This window comes from Nerophis ophidion, linkage group LG07, assembly GCF_033978795.1.
Source record: "Nerophis ophidion isolate RoL-2023_Sa linkage group LG07, RoL_Noph_v1.0, whole genome shotgun sequence".
In the NCBI taxonomy this organism is placed as follows: domain Eukaryota; kingdom Metazoa; phylum Chordata; class Actinopteri; order Syngnathiformes; family Syngnathidae; genus Nerophis; species Nerophis ophidion.
The window spans coordinates 77,096,787-77,123,411 of NC_084617.1; the positions used below are offsets into that span (position 1 = coordinate 77,096,787).

The following is a 26,625-nucleotide window of genomic DNA, read 5'->3' on the forward strand; positions in this document are numbered from 1 at the left end:
TGTAGAACAATTTCCCTTGTGGATCAATAAAGTTTGTCTAAGTTTAAGTCGAGTGGTTCAGGCTTTAAAGGGTTGAGAGGGGCTTTTTACAACCAGCTCACACATTTTTCAAACCAAAAAATATATGTTTTTAAAATGTTGATATTTTTCAAACTTACTAATTATAGTGAATACAAAGACATCTGCATAAATGTTGCAAAGAGCCCCTTTTAACCTCCTCAGTGAAACTAGCTAATCAGTACAGCATAGACCTGGCTCGGAGACAAGTAAGCAAGAACATTTTATTCATTTGCTTGAAGGATATCATGTCTGCACCGCTGCAATACGTTGGCCTACTGGTGCAAGGTGCAACTAATGAGGGCTGCAGAGGTCAAGGTTCATACTAGGAAACAATCACAAGCTTAGTTGACAGGGTGAAAAGCCCCCCTCTGATGCCACTGCATGTCTCTGACGCGCCGAACTGACTGGATCTGCGGGATCTGGGCCCCGAACTCCATGTTGTCCTTATACTCGCCCTTCTCAAACAGGTACTGGTAGCCTCTGTAGCCCGGGTACTGATAGCCCACCCAGCTGGTGGGACAGGAAATAGAGGAGGATTAGTCCTGTGTCCACATTGCGAAAAGTCAGTGGTTAAAAACAAGAAAAAAATAAACAAAAATGAGGGGTATTTTACTCAAACTAAGCAAAATGATCTGCCAGTGGAACAAGAACATTTGGCTTATCAAGGCTTTCCAAAACAAGCACAATTAACTAACCTCAATGAACCCCAACAGAGCTTGAAAAAAGGATATTCTCACTGATAACAAGTGCACTTTTCTTGGTAGAGAAAAAAAAGAGAACTCAATACGTTGAAAAATATTCTTCAATGAAGTAAATGCTAGTGCCATTATCTTGACATCATGATGTGTGCTCACATTACATTTCTTGAAACCAGCAAACTCATACTAAAAACTAGTTTATTGTTGTTAATGGAAAGTCAACAAGGCAGGTGCTTGTTACTTTCAGGGTCTCCTAACCGCTCAGGCAAATATTGTCTAAAAAATGCATTTTTCCATGGACAACATGACATCATCGCGCCGAGTGCCTGCTCTTCCAGTCAGTTGGTGCACATACAGTATGTACAGCCCCGCCCACACCCAAATATGTTTTAATTGTAATTTTCAAGAATTCATCTGAATGTGCATGAACTATTTCTGTTCAAATTGTTAGAAATGTCACATATTAAATATGAACTGTCAGTTTACTGCACTGTGCCAATTGTACTACTATATGACTACATCTTTTCTATTGTTTCATTGAAAATAAAACAGCAAAGTCCACTTGGCTGTCATCTCTTTTAATTATGAGACAATTGTGTCAAAGTCATGATTTTTTTTCATGCTTGAAGTAAAAAATTATGACTTAAAAAAAGTAGTTTCATACTTGTGAGTGTTGATGACACAGCTTTGCAACACTTTATGTTCTAGTTTCTAGCATGTTTTACTCAATATAGGTCATCACATCACGGTGGTAGAGGGGTTGGTGTGTCTGCCTCATAATACGAAGGCCCTGAGTAGTCCTGGGTTCAATCCCGGGCTCGGGATCTTTCTGTGTGGAGTTTACATGTTCTCCCCGTGACTGCGTGGGTTCCCTCCGGGTACTCCGGCTTCCTCCCACCTCCAAAGACATGCACCTGGGGATAGGCCCCTCCCACCTCCAAAGACATGCACCTGGGGATAGATTGATTGGCAACACTAAATGGTCCCTAGTGTGTGAATGTTGTCTGTCTATCGGTGTTGGCCCTGCGATGAGGTTGTGACTTGTCCAGGGTGTACGCCGCCTTCCGCCCGATTGTAGCTGAGATAGGCACCAGCGCCCCCCGCGACTCCAAAGCGAATAAGTGGTATAAAAATGGATGGATGGAGGTCATCACATCTCAGAAACAATCTGTAATATCTTACTGAGATCATTTAAGTCCCATCCATCCATTCATTTCCTACCACTTGTCCCTTTTGGGGGTCTTGGAGCCTATCCCAGCTGCATTTGGGTGGAAGGCGGTGTACACCCTGGACAAGTCGCCACCTCATCACAGGGCCAACACAGATAGACAGACAACATTCACACACTAGGGACCATTTAGTGTTGCCAATCAACCTATCCCCAGGTGCATGTATTTGGAGGTTGGGCGGGGCCTATCCCCAGGTGCATGTATTTGGAGGTTGGGCGGGGCCTATCCCCAGGTGCATGTCTTTGCAGGTGGGAGGGGCCTATCCCCAGGTGCATGTCTTTGGAGGTGGGAGGGGCCTATCCCCAGGTGCATGTATTTGGAGGTTGGGCGGGGCCTATCCCCAGGTGCATGTCTTTGCAGGTGGGAGGGGCCTATCCCCAGGTGCATGTCTTTGGAGGTGGGAGGGGCCTATCCCCAGGTGCATGTCTTTGGAGGTGGGAGGGGCCTATCCCCAGGTGCATGTCTTTGGAGGTGGGTGGGGCCTATCCCCAGATGCATGTCTTTGGAGGTGGGAGGGGCCTATCCCCAGATACATGTCTTTGGAGGTGGGAGGGGCCTATCCCCAGGAGCATGTCTTCGGAGGTGGGAGGGGCCTATCCCCAGGTGCATGTCTTTGCAGGTGGGAGGGGCCTATCCCCAGGTGCATGTCTTTGGAGGTGGGAGGAAGCCCACGCAGTCACGGGGAGAACATGCAAACTGCACACAGAAAGACTCTGAGCCTGGGATTGAACTCAGCACCACTCAGGACCTTCGTATTGTGAGGCACATGCACTAACCCCTATTCCACCGTGCTGCCTAATTTAGGACCAAAACCCTTAAAACAAGTAAAAGACTCTAACATAAAATCTGCTTAGTGAGAAGAATGATCTTATCAGACAGAAAATAAGCAAGTATCACCCTTATTTGAGATATTTCGTCTTACTTAGATTTCAGTTTTTGCAGTGCTTATGGTTTTATACGAGCTGACAGGATGGACTCACGTGCCGCTCTGAACTCGAACCGAGGAGACCTTTTCTTGGTAACCATGAGCATGGAAGCTGGGGACGTCGTCATCGACGATCTCTATCTTCTTCCCCGCAAAGCTGGGGTTTTCATAAAGCACAATCTTGTGCTCCTGGCTGTCCTGGGGAAGTAGATGACCAGCATGAAGAGAGCCATGCACATTTTTCATGGAAAACGCCAGAGTTAAAAAGTCTGCTTTCTCACCACTTTAATGGGTCGGAAGGCAACGATGGTGTCGCTGCGTCTGCTGTTGGTCCAGGAATCCCAGCGAGGATACTCCCCCTTCTCAAACACATACTGCTCGCCCTTGCAGTCCGCCTGCTCGTATCCCACCCATCTGAGGGCAAGTGTTGTTGTTGGTACACCACGGTGCTTTTTGAGCATTCCAGAGGCTAAAACTAATCCAAAGTAGGTGAATTTTGCCTGAGAACTAGCGTCCTCTGTAGTGGACATTGTTTTTGTTTTTTTTTAGTCTATGAGTTTTGAAAAATGCAGAATTAGAAATGTCCACTGCACAGGACGCCGGCCCTCTGGAGGATATACTCGATGAAGTGAATTGTATTTATATAGTGCTTTTTCTAGAGACTCAAAGTGCTTACATAGGAGAAATATAACCTTAGAGAAAAATGTCATTTAAAACATTTTGTTTGTGTTTTAGTTTCTCCTCTGTGTGTTTAGTATTTCCTGTCCTTAGTTCCTGTCAGCACTCTTATTTTGGTTCAGCTTCCTGTTTGTCTTTTGTTTCCCCTCAGCTGTGGCTGATTGGCACCTGGCCACACCTGATATCAATCAGCCAGCTCCTATTTTACCTCCTTTGTTCCTCCAGTCTTGGCTGGATTATTGTCGTTCTTGTGTCGTTGCTACCTGTCGTGATTTGTCGATGTCATCATTATAGCTACTACCTGTCATGCTACTATTTGTCCTTGTCATCCAAGTGGTAAGCTGTTCCCGTTAGCTGTTTGTAGTTTATTTTCTCCTAGCTTTTTGTTTTCGTGTTTTCTTGTTAGCCATTAGCTGTTTCCAGTTTTTCTGTTTCCTGCTAGATACCTGTTAGCTTCCACGCTCGGCCTTTTGTTTGTTTTCCACCCACATGCGCGCTTTTGGTTTGAACCCTTTGTTTGGTTTTGTTCTAGTTGTTTATATTAAAACCATGTTTTCTCCCTCCATGCCTGTCTCCTTCTCTGCATCTTGGGGTTAGTCAACAACAAACTTTGACAGAATAATCCGGCCATGACTGGAGGAACAAAGGAGGTAAAATAGGAGCTGGCTGATTGACATCAGGTGTGGCCAGGTGCCAATCAGCCACAGCTGAGGGGAAACAAAGCACTCAGGGAGACAAACAGGAAGTGGAACCAAAATAAGAGTGCTGACAGGAACTAAGGACAGGAAATACTAAACACGCAGAGGAGAAACTAAAACACAAACAAACTGTCAGTGGCAAGCCTGACAAGACCTTCAGTATATCAGTATGTGGAATTAAATGATGGAATGGATGAAGCAAAGCAATCAAACAATGTACTAATATGATCCAATTCAAAAAACTGTTCAAACCTAAAGTTTTTACAAAGTACAAAGAAGAACCATGAAAAACATTCTGAATTTATTCCATCCATTCATTCATTTTCTAGAAATCCTTATTTATCTCACAATATGAAATAAAACTTACTTCACTAATTATTATGTATTTATTTATTTGTAATGTTGTTAGTTATGGAGTATATTGTGAATAAATTGAGAACAGGAAGTGAACAAAGGTTTTAGCAACTGCTATGTAAAGTAAAAAGGAGTAGGATTAAATAAGCTCTGCTTCTTCCTACTCCTTTTGCAACATGTTGAATAGAGGAACTGGAAATTGTGATGCATCATGTTGTATGCATGCATGTGTGATGTATCATGTTGTATGCATGCATGTGTGATGTATCATGTTGTATGCATGCATGTGTGATGTATCATGTTGTATGCATGCATGTGTGATGTATCATGTTGTATGCATGCATGTGTGATGTATCATGTTGTATGCATGCATGTGTGATGTATCATGTTGTATGCATGCATGTGTGATGTATCATGTTGTATGCATGCATGTGTGATGTATCATGTTGTATGCATGCATGTGTGATGTATCATGTTGTATGTATGCATGTGTGATGTATCATGTTGTATGCATGCATGTGTGATGTATCATGTTGTATGTATGCATGTGTGATGTATCATGTTGTATGTATGCATGTGTGATGTATCATGTTGTATGCATGCAAGTGTGATGTATCATGTTGTATGCATGCATGTGTGATGTATCATGTTGTATGCATGCATGTGTGATGTATCATGTTGTATGCATGCATGTGTGATGTATCATGTTGTATGTATGCATGCATGTGTGATGTATCATGTTGTATGCATGCATGCATGTGTGATGTATCATGTTGTATGCATGCATGTGTGATGTATCATGTTGTATGCATGCATGTGTGATGTATCATGTTGTATGCATGCATGTGTGATGTATCATGTTGTATGCATGCATGTGTGATGTATCATGTTGTATGCATGCAAGTGTGATGTATCATGTTGTATGCATGCATGTGTGATGTATCATGTTGTATGCATGCATGTGTGATGTATCATGTTGTATGCATGCATGTGTGATGTATCATGTTGTATGTATGCATGCATGTGTGATGTATCATGTTGTATGCATGCATGTGTGATGTATCATGTTGTATGCATGCATGTGTGATGTATCATGTTGTATGCATGCATGTGTGATGTATCATGTTGTATGCATGCATGTGTGATGTATCATGTTGTATGCATGCATGTGTGATGTATCATGTTGTATGCATGCATGTGTGATGTATCATGTTGTATGCATGCATGTGTGATGTATCATGTTGTATGCATGCATGTGTGATGTATCATGTTGTATGCATGCATGCATGTGTGATGTATCATGTTGTATGCATGCATGTGTGATGTATCATGTTGTATGCATGCATGTGTGATGTATCATGTTGTATACATGTGTGATGTATCATGTTGTATGCATGCATGCATGTGTGATGTATCATGTTGTATGCATGCATGTGTGATGTATCATGTTGTATGCATGCATGTGTGATGTATCATGTTGTATGCATGCATGTGTGATGTATCATGTTGTATGCATGCATGTGTGATGTATCATGTTGTATGCATACATGTGTGATGTATCATGTTGTATACATGTGTGATGTATCATGTTGTATGCATGTGTGATGTATCATGTTGTATGCATGCATGTGTGATGTATTGTGTTGTATGCATGCATGTGTGATGTATCATGTTGTATGCTTGCATGTTCCAAATAAACTCAACTCATAGTGAAACCCATTAGCTACATCTTTTGCAGTGTGGGTTTTGTTAACCCGTGATCCACTGCCGCTTCGGTACCTAATAAAAGGACCTACTTGCAAGTCGCCTGCCTTCTCTGCATCCTGGGATCGCGTCAACCGCAACCGTAACAATGAGCCCTGCATCTTTTTTGTCTTAATCTCGCATGACAGTTTGGACGTCATTTTTTTCCTTGGTTTCGGTTTTATTTCCTGTCCGCGGCTTCTCATTTTTGAGCGCTGCCTCCCTCGCCCGTCGCTAGTTGCCACTCAGGAATCTTTTTATGCCAGCCCATTATTGCTTGTTTTGCTTCCATGCTGCACAGCTTTCCCCACACTTCCTGTGCACTCCCCTGCCGCCTGTTTCTTAATATATGTTATTAAATACAGTTCATTTGCACTTTGCCTGCCGTCTCTGCATCCTGGGGTCCAGACAAACAACATCCAACGCCGAAACGCAACACTTTAATTTTTCTCTTTTTCCCTTGGTGTAAAAGCATTGGACAACTGTGATGCACACTAAGATATCTAAACAAAACATTTGTTTTATGGCGACAAAGCAAATATTTGTAACCTCCTATATTGTGTCTAATTAACTTGATTTTTAGGGCCAATAATAAGCACTTTGTTGAACCACAAGGAACTATCTGAGTAAACCAGAACCACTTGAAGTCCTTTTGACATTCATTCTCCTCATTTAGTCACCTGTGTCGCTGAATATCTTTTTTTTGTTTTCCAAAAGATTTGACACTCACGGTCCACAAAGCACCAATATGGAGCCCACTTTCTCCACGCCGGCTTCCTCCAGGTTGTTACAGGGACCAGTCAGCTCATGGCAGCGTCCCTGGAAGTTTTCCTGCTCATAGATGACCAACTGTGGGGAAACAATCCACAAGCGGAGATAATGATGTATTGATCCCATATTTCTACATTGTTGTCAACTGCCACCAAGGTCACCTTGAGTGCACTGGAGCCTGGCTGCTGCTGCTTGGATGCAGGATTCTGGTGGTCTGTGGCCATAATAGATGGAGAGGCAAAGATGAAACTGAAATGAAACATGGCAGATATTTGCTCACTGAGAGAAAATATCAAATGAAAACACAGCGGTTATTTGGAACTACAGTAGCTATCTATCTATCTATCTATCTATCTATCTATCTATCTATCTATCTATCTATCTATCTATCTATCTGTAGAACAGCTATTGCTACATAGTACAACTTTCAGTCAATACTGTAATCCTCAGCAGAATACTTAAACCAGGGGTCCCCAAACTACAGATCTCCATTGATAATAATACTTGGGATAAACAAAGTTTTGTCCGCCATGATGGTGTGGATTGGCATCTTAGAAGCGGCTTCGTACTGTGGATAGAAGATGCATTCGTCGCTCTCAAATTGGTGTTTTGGCAAGACACGCCCTCTCACACATGTTGTGTTGTTGTGATTAACTGTAACTAACTTGTTTTGTTTCAGAAAGTGATTGTTGTTCCAGCACCTCTTCTTCATCCTTACAATGTAGACTAATAGAGCGCCTACATCTTGTATTTTTCCAAACACACGTAAATACTTTGTCTTTTTGGACAGTATTAAGCACTTATGGACGTGCATTTGTAACCACAACATGTCATAATTGTGGAAAAATAGCTAAAGAAAAGCAAAGACTGCTGTTCAATTCTTCAATTTTTTTTGCCCGTAACACCCATACAACATTTTTAAACAACACAACAAAAACCTTGGAATATTTGTGTCACACCGCGGTGAGGGATGTCTTGTATTTATATTACTCACACGTGAATAATGCTGTATAATAGACTGTATTTATATAATTCACACGTGAATAATGCTGTATAATAGACTGTATTTATATAATTCACACGTGAATAATGCTGTATAATAGACTGTATTTATATAATTCACACGTGAATAATGCTGTATAATAGACTGTATTTATATTATTCACATGTGAATAATATAAATACAGTCTATTATACAGCATTATTCACATGTAAATAATGCTGTATAATAGACTGTATTTATATTATTCACATGTGAATAATGCTGTATAAAAGACTGTATTTATATTATTCACATGTGAATAATGCTGTATAATAGACTGTATTTATATTATTCACATGTGAATAATATAAATACAAGTTTTTTTGTAATGCTGTATAATAGACTGTATTTATATTATTCACATGTGAATAATGCTGTATAAAAGACTGTATTTATATTATTCACATGTAAAAAAATACCTAAGTGTTTATTGTCTATTGTGAGCGAACTGTATTGCTGAATTTCCTCCAGAGATCAATAAAGTACTTTGTATTTTATTGTATTCTTGTTTTTTTTTTTGTCTTGTGAATTTCATGTTTTAGTTTTAAAAGTAACTCTCTTGTTTCAGGTCACTTGTCCTTCCTTTTGTGTCATCAGTCTGACATCATCCCTGATCCTTGATTGTTTCCACCTGTTCCCCATTAACCTCATGTGTCTTATATGCCCACGCCTCCCTTTGTGCTGTGCCAAAATGTCTCGTTGTTTCGCGCCTCTCTTACTTTAACAAGTCCTGTTAGTGATATTCATAAAAATACTACTCTTGAAAATAACCAATACCCTGAGTCACCATTTTAAAGGGTTCTTATCAAATTTTTATAAATTGATATGCATATTTGTAGAGAGTATGTATGGGTGTCAAACAGGGGCTGCATAGTAAATTAATATTTAATGAACTAACTTAGTCAAATAAAAAAAGTCCAAAAAAAGATTTAAAAAAAGTGTACACATAACCTTTTTTATAATGTTATTTTGTTTTCATTTTCATAGACCACCTTTGTGTCAGCTGTATTATTAGGGACCGAATGTCCCTTTGGGACAGAGGACCCTATTGAATTTCTAGCGTTTCTTTCTTTCTTTCTTTCTTTCTTTCTTTCTTTCTTTCTTTCTTTCTTTCTTTCTTTCTTTCTTTCTTTCTTCTCTTATTATTCCACAGCTTTGAGCTGTAATTTGACCCACTTAGCATGCTTCAAAACTCACCAAATTTGACACAAACGTTGCGTCTAATCAAAAAACCTAACCCCAAAACTAAAAATTGCGCTCTAGCGCCCCCTAGGAAGAAAACGCAGACAAAACTGCCTGTAACTTCCAGTAGGAATGTCCTAGAGGCATGAAACAAAAACCTCTATGTAGGTCTCACTTAGACCTACATTTCATACACTGACACCCGTCAGCAAAAATCAACAGGAAGTTTGCAATTCCCCCTTCAAAACAAAAGTTTTGTAAAAACACTCACCTTTGCCTCTTTGAGCTGTAATTTGACCCTCTTTTACTTTTATATATACTCGGTCCCGTCCATCGCTGCTTGCAGCTTTGATTATGATTGTTACTATGGGTGTAATATCCACGTTTCAAATTATTCTCATATGACGTCTTTTTTTCATATTTCTTTTTAATGTTGTTCAAAACACTTAAGTCAACTTTGTTTGCTATTTTGGAGTTTTAATTCCAGCTAAAAGATACACATTCATCAAATACAAATTAATTGAACTACAAATTAGAATAAGTAAGCATAACTGTGCCTACTTTTAGAGGTTGGGTGTCGAAAGTACGGCACACAAACTGTTTTTTACTTGGCTTACGGCACAAAAAAAAACAAATATAATGCAACAATATTGATACTGATGCTATGAGTGATAACATGCTGTTCCACGTGTAGCAACACTGACAAAATAATCATATCAAAAACATTTTTTCACAGGAACAAAAGTAAATTAGTCCAAAGTCAGGTTTAGCTTAAACATTCATGTTAAATGAAACAAACCAGGCTGTAAGAATGTGGAATAAAAGTAAAAGAGGAGAAGTGCTTACCAGTGCCAGTCTGTGCCAGTGTGGTAGCGATGGTGTTGTGCGCTCAATTTATACGGCAAACCCAGGGGTGGTGACTCTGCCAACAGCACCCGCTGTGAGCATGCCAGCCCGCAGAGCAGCCCGCCATAGGCTGGCCGGGCTGAAATGAGGGGTCACCGCCTGCTTTCCCTTTCACACACGCCCACAAAGTTATTTCATTAGTTGTCACTTTTATCCAGCCTGTCATTGTTCCGTATCCTCATGATTCAGCACAAATGGTGCCAGGAGTCCACACTCACAATGAGAGCCGCAGGAGAGGGAGCATTCCTGTGTTGACCCCATATATATATATATATATATATATATATATATAAGTTTGTGTTTTTTTTTCTAAATTTGTTAGTATTATCAACAGGACACGTTATACATAGTCACAACTATAAAATACAAAAGTCAAAAGCAGTGAAGTTGTCACCTTGTGTAAATGGTAAATAAAAATAGAATACAATGATTTGCAAATCCTTTTCAACTTATATTCAATTGAATAGACTGCAAATACAAGATATTTCATGTTCAAACTACAAAACCTTGTTATTTTTGGCAAATATTAGCTCATTTGGAAGTTGATGCCTGCAACATGTTTCAAAAAAGCTGGCACAAGTGGCAAAAAAGAGTGAGAAAGTTGAGGAATGCTCATCAAAGACTTATTTGGAACATCCCACAGGTGTGCAGGCTAATTGGGAACAGGTGGGTGCCATGATTGGCTATAAAAGCAGCTTCCATGAAATGTTCACTCGTTCACAAACAAGGACGGGGCGAAGGTCACCACTTTGTCAACAAATGCCTGAGCAAATTGGTTAAGAACAACATTTCTCAAAGAAGCTATTGCAAGGAATTTAGGGATTTCACCATCGACGCTCTGTAATATCATCAAAAGGTTCAGAGAATGTGGAGAAATCACTGCACGTAAGCGGAAACCAACATTGAATGCCCGTGACCTTGGATCCCTCAGGCGGTACTGCATCAAAAAGCGACATCAGTGTGTAAAGGATATCACCACCTGGGCTCAGGAACACTTAAAAAAAAACACTGTCAGTCACTACAGTTTGTCGCTATATCTTTAAGTGCAAGTTAAAACTCTACTATGCAAAGCCAAAACCATTTATCAACAACACCCAGAAACGCTTCGCTGGGCCTGAGCTCATCTAAGATGTACTGATGCAAAGTGGAAAAGTGTTCTGTGGTCTGACGAGTCCACATTTCAAATTGTTTTTGGAAACTGTGGACATCATGTCCTCCGGAAAAAAGAGGAAAAGAACCATTCAAACTGTTCTAGGCGCAAAGTGTAAAAGTCAGCATGTGTGATGGTATGGGGGTGTATTAGTGGCCAAGGCATGGGTAACTTACACATCTGTGAAGGCACCATTAATGCTGAAAGGTACATACAGCTTTTGGAGCAACATACATCGCCATCCAAGCAACGTTATCATGGACGCCCCTGCTTATTTCAGCAAGACAATACCAAGCCTCGTGTTACAACAGCTTGACTTCATAGTAAAAGAGTGTGGGTACTAGACTTGAAAATGTGTGGTGCAAAATGAAAGCTAAAATACCACAATGGAGACCCCGGACTGTTGAACAACTTAAGCTGTACATCAAGCAAGAATGGGAAATAATTCCCCCTCAAAAATGTGTCTCCTCAGTTCCCAAACCTGCACTGAGTGTTGTTCAAAGGAAAGGCCATGTAACACACTGGTAAAAATGCCCCTGTGCCAACTTTTTTGCAGAGTGTTGCTGCCCTTAACTTCTAAGTTCATGATTATTTGCTGAATAAAAGTAAGTTTGTCAGTGTGAAGATGAAATATCTTGTCTTTGCTGTCTATTTAATTAAATATAAGTTGAAAAGGATTTGCAAACCATTGTATTCTCTTTTTATTTACCATTTACAAAACGTGACAACTTCACTGCTTTTGTAGTTTGTAATCAAGCCAACATGTGTTTAGACTATGTAAGGCAGGGGTGTCAAAGTCATTTTAGCTCAGGGGCCACATGGAGCTCAGGGGCCACAAGGAGGAAAATGTGTGCACACGCGGGCTGCACTATTAAAATCATGGCATCAAAACTAAAAAATAAAGACAACTTTAGATTGTTTTTTTTTTCTATGGCCAAAAATATAACAAACACATTCTGAAAATATTCCAATAAAAATATGGAAAAAGCGGTAAATTTTAAATCCATGAAGTAAAGAATGGTAAATGGGTTGTACTTGTATAGTGCTTTTCTACCTTCAAGGTACTCAAAGCACTTTGACACACAAGAATGTGAAAGAATGTTTATAACAGAATACATTTACACTTGCATAAAAATGTGTTTTCTTTTGTATTATTTAAAAAAATAAATAAATGGGTTGTACTTGTATAGCGCTTTTCTACCTTCAAGGTACTCAAAGCGCTTTGACACTACTTCCACATTCACACACACATTCACACACTGATGGAGGGAGCTGCCATGCAAGGCCCCAACCAGCACCCATCAGGAGCAAGGGTGAAGTGTCTTGCTGAGGACACAACGGACGTGACGAGGTTGGTACTAGGTGGGGATTGAACCAGGGACGCTCGGGTTGCGCACGACCACTCTGCCCACTGCGCCACGCCGTCCCATAAATGAAGTAATGTTTATGACAACCTTTTTCCAAACCACATTATAGAATGTGAGATATAACAGGATAATGCATACATTTATCATTTGTTTTCAAAACGCTTACATTAAAGTGGAACCCCAAAAATTTACTGTGGGACCCCATTTTTATGACTTGATGAGGTCCCTGGGAACCCATTTTGAAAATTGCACGCACCAACACGGATGGAGTATTAATGCGTGCAAAGCAGCAGCGGGCGGCTGTGGCCTGCGGGCCGCTTCTAATAGTAATCAAATATCATCTCAGGGGCCATGGATCATTCATTCATGGGCCGGATCTGACCTGCAGGACTTGACTTTGACACCCCTGATGCGAGGCAACCCCCAAATTCCGAACCCCCATACACAAGACTTGTAAAGGGCCCCCCCCACCCCATAAACCCCACTTCACCGCCCCATACACACTCACACTTGGTAGGTTTACATGCACTAGAAAAATGATTATTGCCTGGATTATTTTGTTTATGTTTTTGACTTTTAAAGATGGGGTCAACATACACTATCTCAATAAACTCCCACATAAAAAAATAAATAAATACAATTATATATATATATATATATATGTATATATATATATATATATATGTATATATATATATATATGTGTGTGTGTATACTTTTGGACACTTGGCAGGATCCTTAAAGCACTGCGGCTTCTGAGGACCCCGGACCAGAGGTCCAGGACACAGACAGCAGGCCCATCAAAATGTTATATTTACAATTGTTATTATATATGAAATATAATAATATCTAAAACTAGTTGTTCCTTTTCAATAATTTGACCTTTGTACCGTCTTTTAGCAATTGACCTTCTGCTTGAACTTTGTCTACCTTCTCTGCATCCTGGGATCACACCAAGGACCGACATTTATCTTTCTCCAAAAGTTCAGACGGCGGCCAAATCATATGAATCTTGAAGAACATTTTTTAATTACAAATAGCGCAATTCAAATTAATTTGTTCCAGACGCCCAAAATAAATCTACACAAAACGCTTCGATTGAAAGTTCTTGACCTGCTATCAGCAGTCTTGCCAAGGTCTTCAACGTGAACAACAATGGCTTTTGAAGATTTGGTCCCGCTCAAGTCCGCCTCTTCGTCTGCCACAAGTGTGGACAATTCTAAATGCCAGCCTTGCCAGCCTTGCCAGCCTTGCCAGCGGCGACGAAGTTCCTGTCTTGTTCCTGCTGGCTTTGGGGACACTTGGCCTGGCAACCCGCTGCCAACTACAAGTTTGTACTCCCGCCGACCTCAAGTGACTTCAAACCTAGTTTTTTCAGAATGTCTGGAATCCGTCCTTTAGGAATCCGGGTCAATTCTTGATGTTTAGTTTGGTAATATTATCTTAAGTTTACTTTTGTTTCAGCGCCTTCTTTAGTTTTCACAGTTGCCATGGGCACTGGTTGTTGCACCTGCCTCTGATTAGTGGTCAAGACACTCTCCTGCTCCTGATCACTAATCAGAGAGTTATTTACGCCTGTTTGGTCCTTCCAGTTGGCCCTGGCAGTCTGTTCGCGCTTTGCAACAAGCTAAGTTTGGCTTAGTTTTTAATTTATGCTATGCTAAGCTACGCTGTCTCCAGTTCAGTGAGTTTGTATTGTGCCTCTTAGTTTGGATTTAATCGTCATTCTTACCGCCGATCCGTCTCTTGCCGTTTCCTTCTGGATCTTGGATACACAACCTTTGCAGACATGCGACCCAATTGTACACTACTTACAGTATAAACACTTTGTAGGGTGCAACATACTGACAGAATCAGCTTAATGGCAAAGATTCCTTCGTAGCTAGGCAACACAATTTAGTCTATAAACTACTGCCTTTTAATGTCTTGGAATAGCAAGTGCATGCAGAGTCTGCTGTACGATACTTGCAAATGAGAGTAGGAAATGTTGGAAAACAAGATACGACAACTTACAACACATCAACACACACCAATGTTGCCTGATTCCAAGGTACCAGGAATTGGTACCGTCTCAATACAAATGTGAAAGGTACCAATCCCTAGTTCATTGTAGGACACAGAGATGTAGAGAATGTGATGCACTGGCTTTTAATAGAAAGCTGACATCCAGTCTGTAGTCGCCGCGTGCCAATCACATGACAGAATACATGATTAATAAAAGTGGATGAATATGTTCACAAACCGTAGCTATGTTGGGTAGTCTTGGCCTAGACTTGAGTTTATCACATCACCAACAAACACCAATTCCATGTCAAAGACTTTATTAAATGTATTTCATTCTATTGGCCCCTGAAACATTAATGGCACTGATTTGTGGGCCCAAGCAGCATCTCTCGTGGTTAGTGAAGGCGGGGACTCGAGGCCGGGCTGTAACCTGCTCAGCTGGCCCCAGCTTTGGCAGAGGGAGCAGGCGGCATTGGAGTGGGATCCGGGTCCGGACCAGGACCCGGAGCTGGGTCCGGAGCAGAGAAGCAGCCCCTTTTGTGCCACTGCATGTCCCGCACACGTCGGACAGACTGAATCTGCGGTGCTGGGGCCTCCCAGTCGTTCCAGTGCTTGAAATCCCCTTGCTCGAATATAAACTGGCGCCCCCTATAGCCTGGGTATTGGTACCCAACCCATCTGGAGGGGGGGGGAGCACATTCAGCGCGTGAACAGCAAAAAGTATTCACATTCGAGAGAAAGTGTAAGTCTTACGTTCCGTGAAGAGCTTTGACGCTTGCGACGCGGTCCTGAAAACCGTGGCCCCACAGACTGGGGACGTCGTCATCAATGATCTCCATCTTGCGACCTGTAAAGGCGGGATTCTCAAACAGGTGCAGCTTGTGCTCAGCTCCGTCCTGCAGATGGAAGACACACACGGTGATGTTGACGTGGTCGTCTTACTCTCTGACACTCATGGAGGGCGGACGCTCCCCTTTCCTCTCCCTTATCTCTCCTGCTTTCTTCTTTGTCTTGTCCTAACTTTCTTGTTGCCTCTTTTTGCACTGCTCTCCAAATCTAACATTGGAACTATTTAAATGGCCTCAACCAAATTGACAAGATCTTGTGTTTGGGGGAACCTGCTTGTGGTGACGCAGCAGTTGTTGCTGGACACACCACGGACTCTTGGGAGGAGAAGGAGTGCCGCGTGCCTGGCGACACTTCCAGTGGAGGACGTGAAGATATCTACCTAGTCTGAATCAAGACAACAGGACATCTGCTGATTGGAGTAAGCGTCGCTCTGGTTTGTCCACAAATTGGAAGTTGCTGGCAGTCTTCAAAATAGCCCAAAGCTGCCACAAATGATTGGAGGATGCGGGAAGAACTGTGGACACTCTTGTGATTTGGATCACATCGGACTGTCTGCCCCGCAGGATGAATGTTGAGGACCAGTCATGAACAATTTAGAGTGAAAAGCAAATTTTATGTCCACTCGCATACAAAACATTCTAACTTGGATTGTTTCCCTGGCTTGGAGACTCTCCAGAAGGACAGTGCGGCGAAGACACAACAAACTCCCTTCTTGTCTCTCATGGACACACACCTGTTGTTGTTGAATTTGGGCTGACTATCGGCTGCACGACATCAAGGCCGCGGGAAAGAGATACACCGCAGGCTTACACACACACACACACATGCATCCACAAAAATATACGCCACACACACATACCTCGCACCCCCCAATCCAACGCCCTCGACACAACTCCCATAGGGGTGATGAAAGGATGGTCAGCGCCTGAGAGCTGCAGCCTGCCACCATGACCCCCCACTCCCTCCCCTCTGTTGCTAGATATCTGGAGATCTACTGTCAGGCTTGCCACTGACAGTTTGTTTGTGTTTTAGTTTTTCCTCTGTGTGTGTTTAGTATTTCCTGTTTTTAGTTCCTGCCTGTTTCCTGTTTTTTTCCCCCTGTGTGCTGTTTCCCCTCAGCTGCAGCTGATTGGCACCTAGCCACACCTGTTGTCAATCAGCCTAATTCTATTTGAGTCTGTTTTTGTCCTCCAGTCAGTTGCTGGGTTATTGTTGCTCTTGTCGTTGCTTGTTGAGGTCAGCCATATTCGATAGTGGTTTGTAGCTTATTGTCTTTTGAAAATACAGCGTGCTTCGTCACCGGCATACCCCACTGGTTATTATTTAGGGACGGCATGGCGCAGTGGGAGAGTGGCCGTGCGCAACCCGAGGGTCGCTAGTTCAAATCCCACCTAGTACCAACCTCGTCACGTTCGTTGTGTCCTGAGCAAGACACTTCACCCTTGCTCCTGATGGGTGCTGGTTGGCGCCTTGCATGACAGCTCCCTCCATCAATGTGTGAATGTGTGTGTGAATGGGTAAATGTGGAAGTAGTGTCAAAGCGCTTTGAGTACCTTGAAGGTAGAAAAGCACTATACAAGTACAACCCATTTATCATTTATCATTTGTTCCCTGCTTCCAAGTTTTTTTTCATATTATAAGTACGACTTCTGTTTCCTGCTCGATACCTGCTAGCTTCCACGCTAGGTCTTTTTGTTTGTTATCCGCCCACGTGCGCGCTTTTTGTTTGTACCCTTTGTTTGTTTTTGTCTTACCATGAATTGATTAACTTAAACAAGTTGAAAAACTTATTGGGGTGTTACCATTTAGTGGTCAATTGTACGGAATATGTAGTGAACTGTGCAATCTACTAATAAAAACATCAATCAATCAATCAAGTATTTTAATTAAAACATGTTTACCTGTAAAATGGCTGCCTCCTTGTGTGCATCTTGGGGTTTGTCACCAACACACTTTGACATGTACGTTGTAATATGTATATGTGATTTGCTATGGAGGTTGTTTCCCACTCCAGACTGGGCCCCCTGAGGAGTCCAGTCTAGATTGTATTTTTTTACTCATCCTTCCCCAGCGTTGACCTTTTTCCCATCTTTTACGGGGCAGCTTGTGGCGACCCATCAGTGTTCCTGTTCTGTAACCTTGTACACTGTTTGTTTGTCTCATCTTGAACGGGTTTGTGCTGAAAACAAAGTTTCATTGTACCTGTGCAATGACAATAAAGACCTATCCTGTCCTATCTTATCCTTGCCATGGACGTTGAGACGGTCTACTCACCACTTTGAGCGGCCTTAGAGACAACAGGCAGTTGCTGTTCTGACTGTTGGTCCAGGTGTCCCAGCGAGGGTACTGGCCTTTTTCCAGAATGAACTGTTCCCCCTTGAAGCCGTGGCGATCGTAACCCACCCAGCTGCCAGGAAAGAAGAAGACAGGAACATGAAAGAATATTTCCCACACATGTGAATATAAGAAATATGACTTACGGCCCAGATTCTACGATCAGCGAGCCGACCTTCTTGAGACTTTTGTCTAGTACATCTTTGCACTCTGCAGAGAATTCAGCTTTGCTGCCCTGGAAGTTCTCAAATTCAAACAGCACCACCTGGACCACAAAGAAAAATGATGTATTAAAAAAAATGGCTGCGTTCAGTTTGCCATAAACTAGACCTGAGCAAACTAAGACCTGTTCAGCTTTTCAATCTGGCCAGCCGGACATTCTTAAATATATTTTTTTAGATGTTTAAGATGTAAAGTGTAGCTGCAATTATGATGTGCACTCATCTTTTCACATTAGCAGAAGTCTTCAAACATACTAAGTCTTTACATGCTTGGAATCTGCATCATATACTAATTACTATGTCATCTAATTACTTACTATGTCATCTAATTACTTACTATGTCATCTAATTACTTACTATGTCATCTAATTACTTACTATGTCATCTAATTACTTACTATGTCATCTAATTAGTTACTATGCTCATCTAATTACTTACTATGTCATCTAATTAGTTACTATGTCATCTAATTAGTTACTATGCTCATCTAATTACTTACTATGTCATCTAATTACTTACTATGCTCATCTAATTACTTACTATGTCATCTAATTAGTTACTATGCTCATCTAATTACTTACTATGTCATCTAATTACTTACTATGCTCATCTAATTACTTACTATGTCATCTAATTAGTTACTATGCTCATCTAATTACTTACTATGTCATCTAATTACTTACTATGTCATCTAATTACTTACTATGCTCATCTAATTACTTATTATGTCATCTAATTAGTTACTATGCTCATCTAATTACTTACTATGCTCATCTAATTAGTTACTATGCTCATCTAATTACTTACTATGCTCATCTAATTACTTACTATACTCATCTAACTAGTTACTATGGCCATCTAATTACTTACTATGTCATCTAATTACTTACTATGCTCATCTAATTACTTACTATGTCATCTAATTAGTTACTATGCTCATCTAATTACTTACTATACTCATCTAACTAGTTACTATGGCCATCTAATTAGTTACTATGCTCATCTAATTACTTACTATGCTCATCTAATTAGTTACTATGCTCATCTAATTACTTACTATGCTCATCTAATTACTTACTATACTCATCTAACTAGTTACTATGGCCATCTAATTACTTACTATGTCATCTAATTACTTACTATGCTCATCTAATTACTTACTATGTCATCTAATTAGTTACTATGCTCATCTAATTACTTACTATACTCATCTAACTAGTTACTATGGCCATCTAATTAGTTACTATGCTCATCTAATTACTTACTATGCTCATCTAATTAGTTACTATGGTCATCTAATTACTTACTATACTCATCTAACTAGTTACTATGGCCATCTAATTAGTTACTATGCTCATCTAATTACTTACTATGCTCATCTAATTACTTACTATGTCATCTAATTAGTTACTATGCTCATCTAATTACTTACTATGTCATCTAATTAGTTACTATGTCATCTAATTAGTTACTATGCTCATCTAACTAGTTACTATGGCCATCTAATTACTTACTATGCTCATCTAATTAGTTACTATGCTCATCTAACTAGTTACTATGGTCATGTAATTACTTACTATGCTCATCTAATTACTTACTATGTCATCTAATTAGTTACTATGTCATCTAATTAGTTACTATGCTCATCTAACTAGTTACTATGGCCATCTAATTACTTACTATGCTCATCTAATTACTTACTATGTCATCTAATTAGTTACTATGTCATCTAATTAGTTACTATGCTCATCTAATTACTTACTATGCTCATCTAATTAGTTACTATGCTCATCTAATTACTTACTATGTCATCTAATTAGTTACTATGCTCATCTAATTACTTACTATACTCATCTAACTAGTTACTATGGCCATCTAATTAGTTACTATGCTCATCTAATTACTTACTATGCTCATCTAATTAGTTACTATGCTCATCTAATTACTTACTATGCTCATCTAACTAGTTACTATGGTCATGTAATTACTTACTATGCTCATCTAATTACTTACTATGTCATCTAATTAGTTACTATGTCATCTAATTAGTTACTATGCTCATCTAACTAGTTACTATGGCCATCTAATTACTTACTATGCTCATCTAATTACTTACTATGTCATCTAATTAGTTACTATGTCATCTAATTAGTTACTATGCTCATCTAATTACTTACTATGCTCATCTAATTAGTTACTATGCTCATCTAATTACTTACTATGTCATCTAATTAGTTACTATGTCATCTAATTACTTACTATGCTCATCTAATTAGTTACTATGCTCATCTAATTAGTTACTATGCTCATCTAATTACTTACTATGCTCATCTAATTACTTACTATGCTCATCTAATTACTTACTATGTCATCTAATTAGTTACTATGCTCATCTAATTACTTACTATGCTCATCTAATTAGTTACTATGCTCATCTAATTAGTTACTATGCTCATCTAATTACTTACTATGCTCATCTAATTAGTTACTATGCTCATCTAATTAGTTACTATGCTCATCTAATTACTTACTATGCTCATCTAATTAGTTACTATGCTCATCTAATTAGTTACTATGCTCATCTAATTACTTACTATGCTCATCTAATTAGTTACTATGCTCATCTAATTACTTACTATGCTCATCTAATTAGTTACTATGCTCATCTAATTACTTACTATGCTCATCTAATTAGTTACTATGCTCATCTAATTAGTTACTATGCTCATCTAATTACTTACTATGCTCATCTAATTAGTTACTATGCTCATCTAATTACTTACTATGCTCATCTAATTACTTACTATGCTCATCTAATTAGTTACTATGGTCATCTAATTACTTACTATGCTCATCTAATTAGTTACTATGTCATCTAATTAGTTACTATGCTCATCTAATTACTTACTATGTCATCTAATTACTTACTATGCTCATCTAATTAGCTACTATGGTCATCTAATTAGTTACTACGGTCATCTAATTACTTACTATGCTCATCTAATTAGTTACTATGCTCATCTAATTACTTACTATGCTCATCTAATTAGTTACTATGTCATCTAATTACTTACTATGTCATCTAATTACTTACTATGCTCATCTAATTACTTACTATGTCATCTAATTAGTTACTATGCTCATCTAATTACTTACTATGCTCATCTAATTACTTACTATGCTCATCTAGGGGCGGTATAGCCCGGCTGGTAGAGTGGCTGTGCCAGAAACTTGAAGGTTCCAGGTTCAATTCCTTGCTTCCGCCATCCTAGTCACTGCCGTTGTGTCCTTGGGCAAAACACTTTACCCACCTGCTCCCAGTGCCACCCACACTGCTTTAAATGGAACTTAGATATTGGCTTTCACTATGTAAAAGCACATTGAGTCACTAGAGAAAAGCGCTATATAAATATAATTCACTTCACTTCATGTAATTAGTTACTATGATCATGTAATTAGTTACTATGGTCATGTAATTAGTTACTATGGTCATGTAATTAGTTACTATGGTCATGTAATTAGTTACTATGGTCATGTAATTAGTTACTATGCTCATGTAATTAGTTACTATGGTCATGTAATTAGTTACTATGGTCATGGAATTAGTTACTATGCTCATGTAATTAGTTACTATGGTCATGTAATTAGTTACTATGGTAATGGGAGTCACAGCAGGTCAGACGAGGCATCAAGCATTTCCACAGAATGTTTTCAAAACGAACCTGAAATGTTGGTGTCAGGGACACATGTGGATGGACATTTTTACAACAAAGTTGTAAAGCTTAAAAAAACTGTAAAACTTAGTAATATATCAGATATAACAGATTCAAAAGTGTTTTTCCCCACCCTCTGTGTTCATATTTCGCTGTGTTTGTTGCATTTTTGTTTCGCCTGATTGTAAAATATGTGGATGGAGAGGGGGTGTGATGTTCATATGTTGTCAATATTCAGTGTTTTATCCTTCATAGTTAATATTGTCAATCCCGTAATTCTTTATTTTCATCTACATTCTGGGTGTCTTATTCCGTAAAAAAAATGTAAAATGCTATTCAGTTTTTTCAGGCGGTCTGTCGTAAAGTTTTTTAGCATTCAATCAGACATTATTGGGAGGTTTTGTATTAGTGTTCCTAAAAATAGATATACCGGCCCCCAGACACATTTTTTTCTCTAAATTTGGCCCCTGAGTCAAAAATGATTGCCCAGGCCTAAAACATAATTACATTTTAAAATGCTTTTAGTATTCAATCAGACATTATTGTGAGGTTTTGTATTGCTGTACACATACTGTACAGCAGATTTTCAAAGCTTACACACACACACACACACATATATATATATATATATATATATATATTAGGGATGCACCGATTAATCTGTAACCGAATATATTTGGCCAAATATGGCAAAAAAAGCCACATTCGGTCTTTGGTGGAATGAGTTAAAAACAAGGCCGAATAGTGGCGTGTGACGCAATTTTTTGACGCGATGACGTTGGGATATGTTGTGTACCTGTATAAGTGTATGAGGTTACAAGCACACACTTATTGAGATTTAGTGGGGCCTCTGTTTACATTATTAGCCTGTTGTGTAGGCTACCTGTATAAGTGTATGAGGTTACAAGCACACACTTATTGAGATTTACTTGAGCCTTCTGTTTACATTATTAGCATATCTACTGTGGCTAAGCAGACTTTTGCCAAAATGACAATCATTCATTTGTTGTGGGTTTATCCACTTTAATGCACTTTATTTTTTTTGGAATGCATGTTTTGTTTGAAGGCCTAATATAAATGAAAAACTTTGTGCTTTTTTTTGAAAAGCAAAGACTACTGGAATATTTAAAAAATGTCAATATTCGATAAAAAATTGCTTTATTTGAAAAACATGTCTAAATATTTATTCCAGGCTATTTATGCAATATAAAAAAAATTGTGAAAAACTGCATTCATTATTTGGTATTCAGCCTTCGGCCAAGCGTTTAAGTTTTTTTGGGCTTCGGCTTCGGCCACAAATTTTCATTTCGGTGCATCCCTAATATATATATATATATATATATATACATATTTCAGTTACTTCATTTATCATTTGTTTTCAAACGCTTGCAAAAAAGCTTAAAATGCCGCTTCTAATACTAATCAAATATCATCCTGGGGGCCATAGATCATTCGCCCCTGCATTAAATATTCAATTTTATTGACATTTTGTCACTAAAGTTGTATTTGTGTGTAAATATATTTTTTAAGAACGGGATCCTAACCGATGATGTGGTTGTGGCTTGTGCAGCCCTTTGAGACTCTGGTGATTTAGGGCTATATAAATAAACATTGACTGATTGATTGATTGATTGATTAAGTAAATTGAAATGATGTAAGCAGTTAACAACCTGTGATGAATCATAATTGATCCACATTCCAAAAGTGTGCAGAATGTAATAAAAAGTTGTAGAAGAAGTATGAAGGTGAGGCGATACCTTGAAAGTGGCCCCGGCGCCACCTTGGCTCTTCCCAGCTGCCAGCTGCTCTGGAGCACCTTGTTGTTCCGACATCCTTTCAGTCGCTCCTCTCCTTCCAGGCGACACACATAACATCTTGTTATTTGTATTTGCCTTCAAAGCTTCATCACTTCACATTAAGGCCACACACATACAGTGGGGCAATAACTTAAATACAGTGGGGCAATAACTTAAATACAGTGGGGCAATAACTTAAATACAGTGGGGCAAACAAGTGTTTAGTCAGCCAGCGATTGTGCAAGTTCTCCCACTTCAAATGATGACAGAGGTCTGTCATTTTCATCATAGGTACACTTCAACTGGGAGAGACAGAATGGGGGGAAAAAATCCAGGAATTCACATTGTAAGAATTTTAAAGAATTTATTTGTAAATTGTGGTTGAAAATAAGTATTTGGTCAAGCATTCAAAGCTCTCACTGATGGAAGGAGGTTTTGGCTCCAAATCTCACGATACATGGCCCCATTCATTCTTTCCTTAACACGGATCAATGGTCCTGTCCCCTTAGCAGAAAAACAGCCCCACAGCATGATGTTTCCACCCCCATGCTTCACAGTAGGTGTGGTGTTCTTGGGATGCAACTCAGTATTCTTCTTCCTCCAAACACCACCAGTTGAGTTTATACCAAAATGGATACATGGATGATACAGCAGAGGATTAGGAGAATGTCATGTGGTCAGATGAAACCAAAATAGAACTTGTCGTGTTTGGAGGAAGAAGAATACTGAGTTGCATCTCATGAACACCATACCTACTGTGAAGCATGGGGGTGGAAACATCATGCTTTGGGGCTGTTTTTCTGCTAAGGGGACAGGACGATTGATCCGTGTTAAGGAAAGAATGAATGGGGCCATGTATCGTGAGATTTGGAGCCAAAACCTCCTTCCATCAGTGAGAGCTTTGAATGGTTGACCAAATACTTATTTTCCACCATCATTTACAAATAAATTCTTTAAAATTCCTACAATGTGAATTCCTGGAATTTTTTTCCCATTCTGTCTCTCCCAGTTGAAGTGTACCTATGATGAAAATTACAGACCTCTGTCATCATTTGAAGTGGGAGAACTTGCACAATCGCTGGCTGACTAAATACTTTTTGCCCCACTGGAACATCATCTCCTCCGCATTTGCCTTCAAAGCTTCATCACTTCACATTCACGTGCTGAGATTCATGCTGGACATAACACATCCCTGTCGTCCTCTGTAGTGGACATTTTGTTTTAGGTCCTATGTCTTCTGTCAGCGTTCAAACATGCAAATTCCAAAATGTCCACTGCAGAGGACACTGGCTGAACACAAAATAATTGAGAAGTCTCTCCCCGCTGAGCAGTGAGCATCCAGACATTACCTGGGTGTGCTGGCCTTCTTCTCAGCGCCGCTTGCTGCTTCTGTGTGCTTGAACCATTCCAGGACCGACACCAGGGGCTATTTATGCTTTATTTCCCGCCACAGCAGCAGAAAAAGGTCGCCGGTGTTGATGCAGCAAGTCTGTGGCTCACATTGTGTCTGTAACGCCGCTTCTCAATAGGCAGCTGTGTTGGCAAGCGGGCGTCTGTCTGCCAAACAGCCAGCACTGTGCGGGGGGGAGGGGGGGGGGGGGGGTGCCAACAGGATTGCAGAAACCGCCTCGCTCAGCATAAACACACCTGGGTACTGATGCCCTGCTTCCTACTTCCTCACTAGTTACTCCCCTGCATCCTACTTCCTCACTAGTTACTCCCCTGCATCCTACTTCCTCACTAGTTACTCCCCTGCATCCTACTTCCTCACTAGTTACTGCCCTGCATCCTACTTCCTCACTAGTTACTCCCCTGCATCCTACTTCCTCACTAGTTACTGCCCTGCTTCCTACTTCCTCACTAGTTACTCCCCTGCATCCTACTTCCTCACTAGTTACTCCCCTGCATCCTACTTCCTCACTAGTTACTGCCCTGCATCCTACTTCCTCACTAGTTACTCCCCTGCTTCCTACTTCCTCACTAGTTACTCCCCTGCATCCTACTTCCTCACTAGTTACTGCCCTGCATCCTACTTCCTCACTAGTTACTGCCCTGCTTCCTACTTCCTCACTAGTTACTCCCCTGCATCCTACTTCCTCACTAGTTACTGCCCTGCATCCTACTTCCTCACTAGTTACTCCCCTGCATCCTACTTCCTCACTAGTTACTCCCCTGCATCCTACTTCCTCACTAGTTACTCCCCTGCATCCTACTTCCTCACTAGTTACTGCCCTGCATCCTACTTCCTCACTAGTTACTGCCCTGCTTCCTACTTCCTCACTAGTTACTCCCCTGCATCCTACTTCCTCACTAGTTACTGCCCTAAATCCTACTTCCTCACTAGTTACTGCCCTGCATCCTACTTCCTCACTAGTTACTCCCCTGCATCCTACTTCCTCACTAGTTACTGCCCTGCATCCTACTTCCTCACTAGTTACTGCCCTGCATCCTACTTCCTCACTAGTTACTGCCCTGCATCCTACTTCCTCACTAGTTACTGCCCTGCATCCTACTTCCTCACTAGTTACTCCCCTGCTTCCTACTTCCTCACTAGTTACTCCCCTGCATCCTACTTCCTCACTAGTTACTGCCCTAAATCCTACTTCCTCACTAGTTACTGCCCTGCATCCTACTTCCTCACTAGTTACTCCCTGCATCCTACTTCCTCACTAGTTACTGCCCTGCATCCTACTTCCTCACTAGTTACTGCCCTGCATCCTACTTCCTCACTAGTTACTGCCCTGCATCCTACTTCCTCACTAGTTACTGCCCTGCATCCTACTTCCTCACTAGTTACTCCCCTGCTTCCTACTTCCTCACTAGTTACTGCCCTGCATCCTACTTCCTCACTAGTTACTCCCCTGCATCCTACTTCCTCACTAGTTACTCCCCTGCATCCTACTTC

General features: G+C 40.3%; 3 protein-coding genes across 3 annotated transcripts in view; 1 reads left to right on the top strand and 2 right to left on the bottom strand.

Moving 5' to 3' along the window:
• Positions 1 to 267: 267 nt before the first annotated feature.
• Positions 268 to 10,300, bottom strand: LOC133556831 (beta-crystallin B2). Its single transcript, XM_061907136.1, has 6 exons — positions 10,227 to 10,300; positions 7,318 to 7,405; positions 7,116 to 7,234; positions 3,194 to 3,326; positions 2,968 to 3,110; positions 268 to 570 (listed from the first exon to the last, which is right to left on the bottom strand). The coding sequence occupies exons 2-6, from the start codon at positions 7,378 to 7,380 to the stop codon at positions 402 to 404; spliced, it is 627 nt and encodes a 208-aa protein (XP_061763120.1). The 5' UTR covers positions 7,381 to 7,405; positions 10,227 to 10,300; the 3' UTR covers positions 268 to 401.
• Positions 10,301 to 15,107: 4,807 nt separating this feature from the next.
• On the bottom strand, positions 15,108 to 25,184 carry LOC133555730 (beta-crystallin B3-like). Its single transcript, XM_061905037.1, has 6 exons — positions 25,070 to 25,184; positions 23,682 to 23,775; positions 18,137 to 18,255; positions 17,931 to 18,063; positions 15,561 to 15,703; positions 15,108 to 15,485 (listed from the first exon to the last, which is right to left on the bottom strand). The coding sequence occupies exons 2-6, from the start codon at positions 23,754 to 23,756 to the stop codon at positions 15,242 to 15,244; spliced, it is 714 nt and encodes a 237-aa protein (XP_061761021.1). The 5' UTR covers positions 23,757 to 23,775; positions 25,070 to 25,184; the 3' UTR covers positions 15,108 to 15,241.
• LOC133556921 (piwi-like protein 2) overlaps positions 24,974 to 26,625 on the top strand; it is a 38,213-nt gene continuing 36,561 nt past the window's right edge. Inside the window, exon 1 of the mRNA XM_061907274.1 lies at positions 24,974 to 25,050. Within this exon, the coding sequence (XP_061763258.1) occupies positions 24,974 to 25,050 (77 nt within the window). The remainder of the gene's footprint in view (positions 25,051 to 26,625) is intronic.

Excerpts from the sequence above, each read along its gene's own strand:
- LOC133555730 (XM_061905037.1), bottom strand. The coding sequence starts at position 23,756 with ATGTCGGAACAACAAGGTGCTCCAGAGCAGCTGGCAGCTGGGAAGAGC. Across the intron at positions 18,064-18,136 it reads CTGATCGTAGAATCTGGGCC|CTGGGTGGGTTACGATCGCC; the intron begins GTAAGTCATATT and ends CTTTCCTGGCAG. Across the intron at positions 15,486-15,560 it reads GTCAAAGCTCTTCACGGAAC|ATGGGTTGGGTACCAATACC; the intron begins GTAAGACTTACA and ends CCCCCCCTCCAG.
- LOC133556831 (XM_061907136.1), bottom strand. The coding sequence starts at position 7,380 with ATGGCCACAGACCACCAGAATCCTGCATCCAAGCAGCAGCAGCCAGGC. Across the intron at positions 7,235-7,317 it reads CAGGCTCCAGTGCACTCAAG|TTGGTCATCTATGAGCAGGA; the intron begins GTGACCTTGGTG and ends GTTTCCCCACAG. Across the intron at positions 3,327-7,115 it reads ATATTGGTGCTTTGTGGACC|ATGGGTGGGATACGAGCAGG; the intron begins GTGAGTGTCAAA and ends ACTTGCCCTCAG.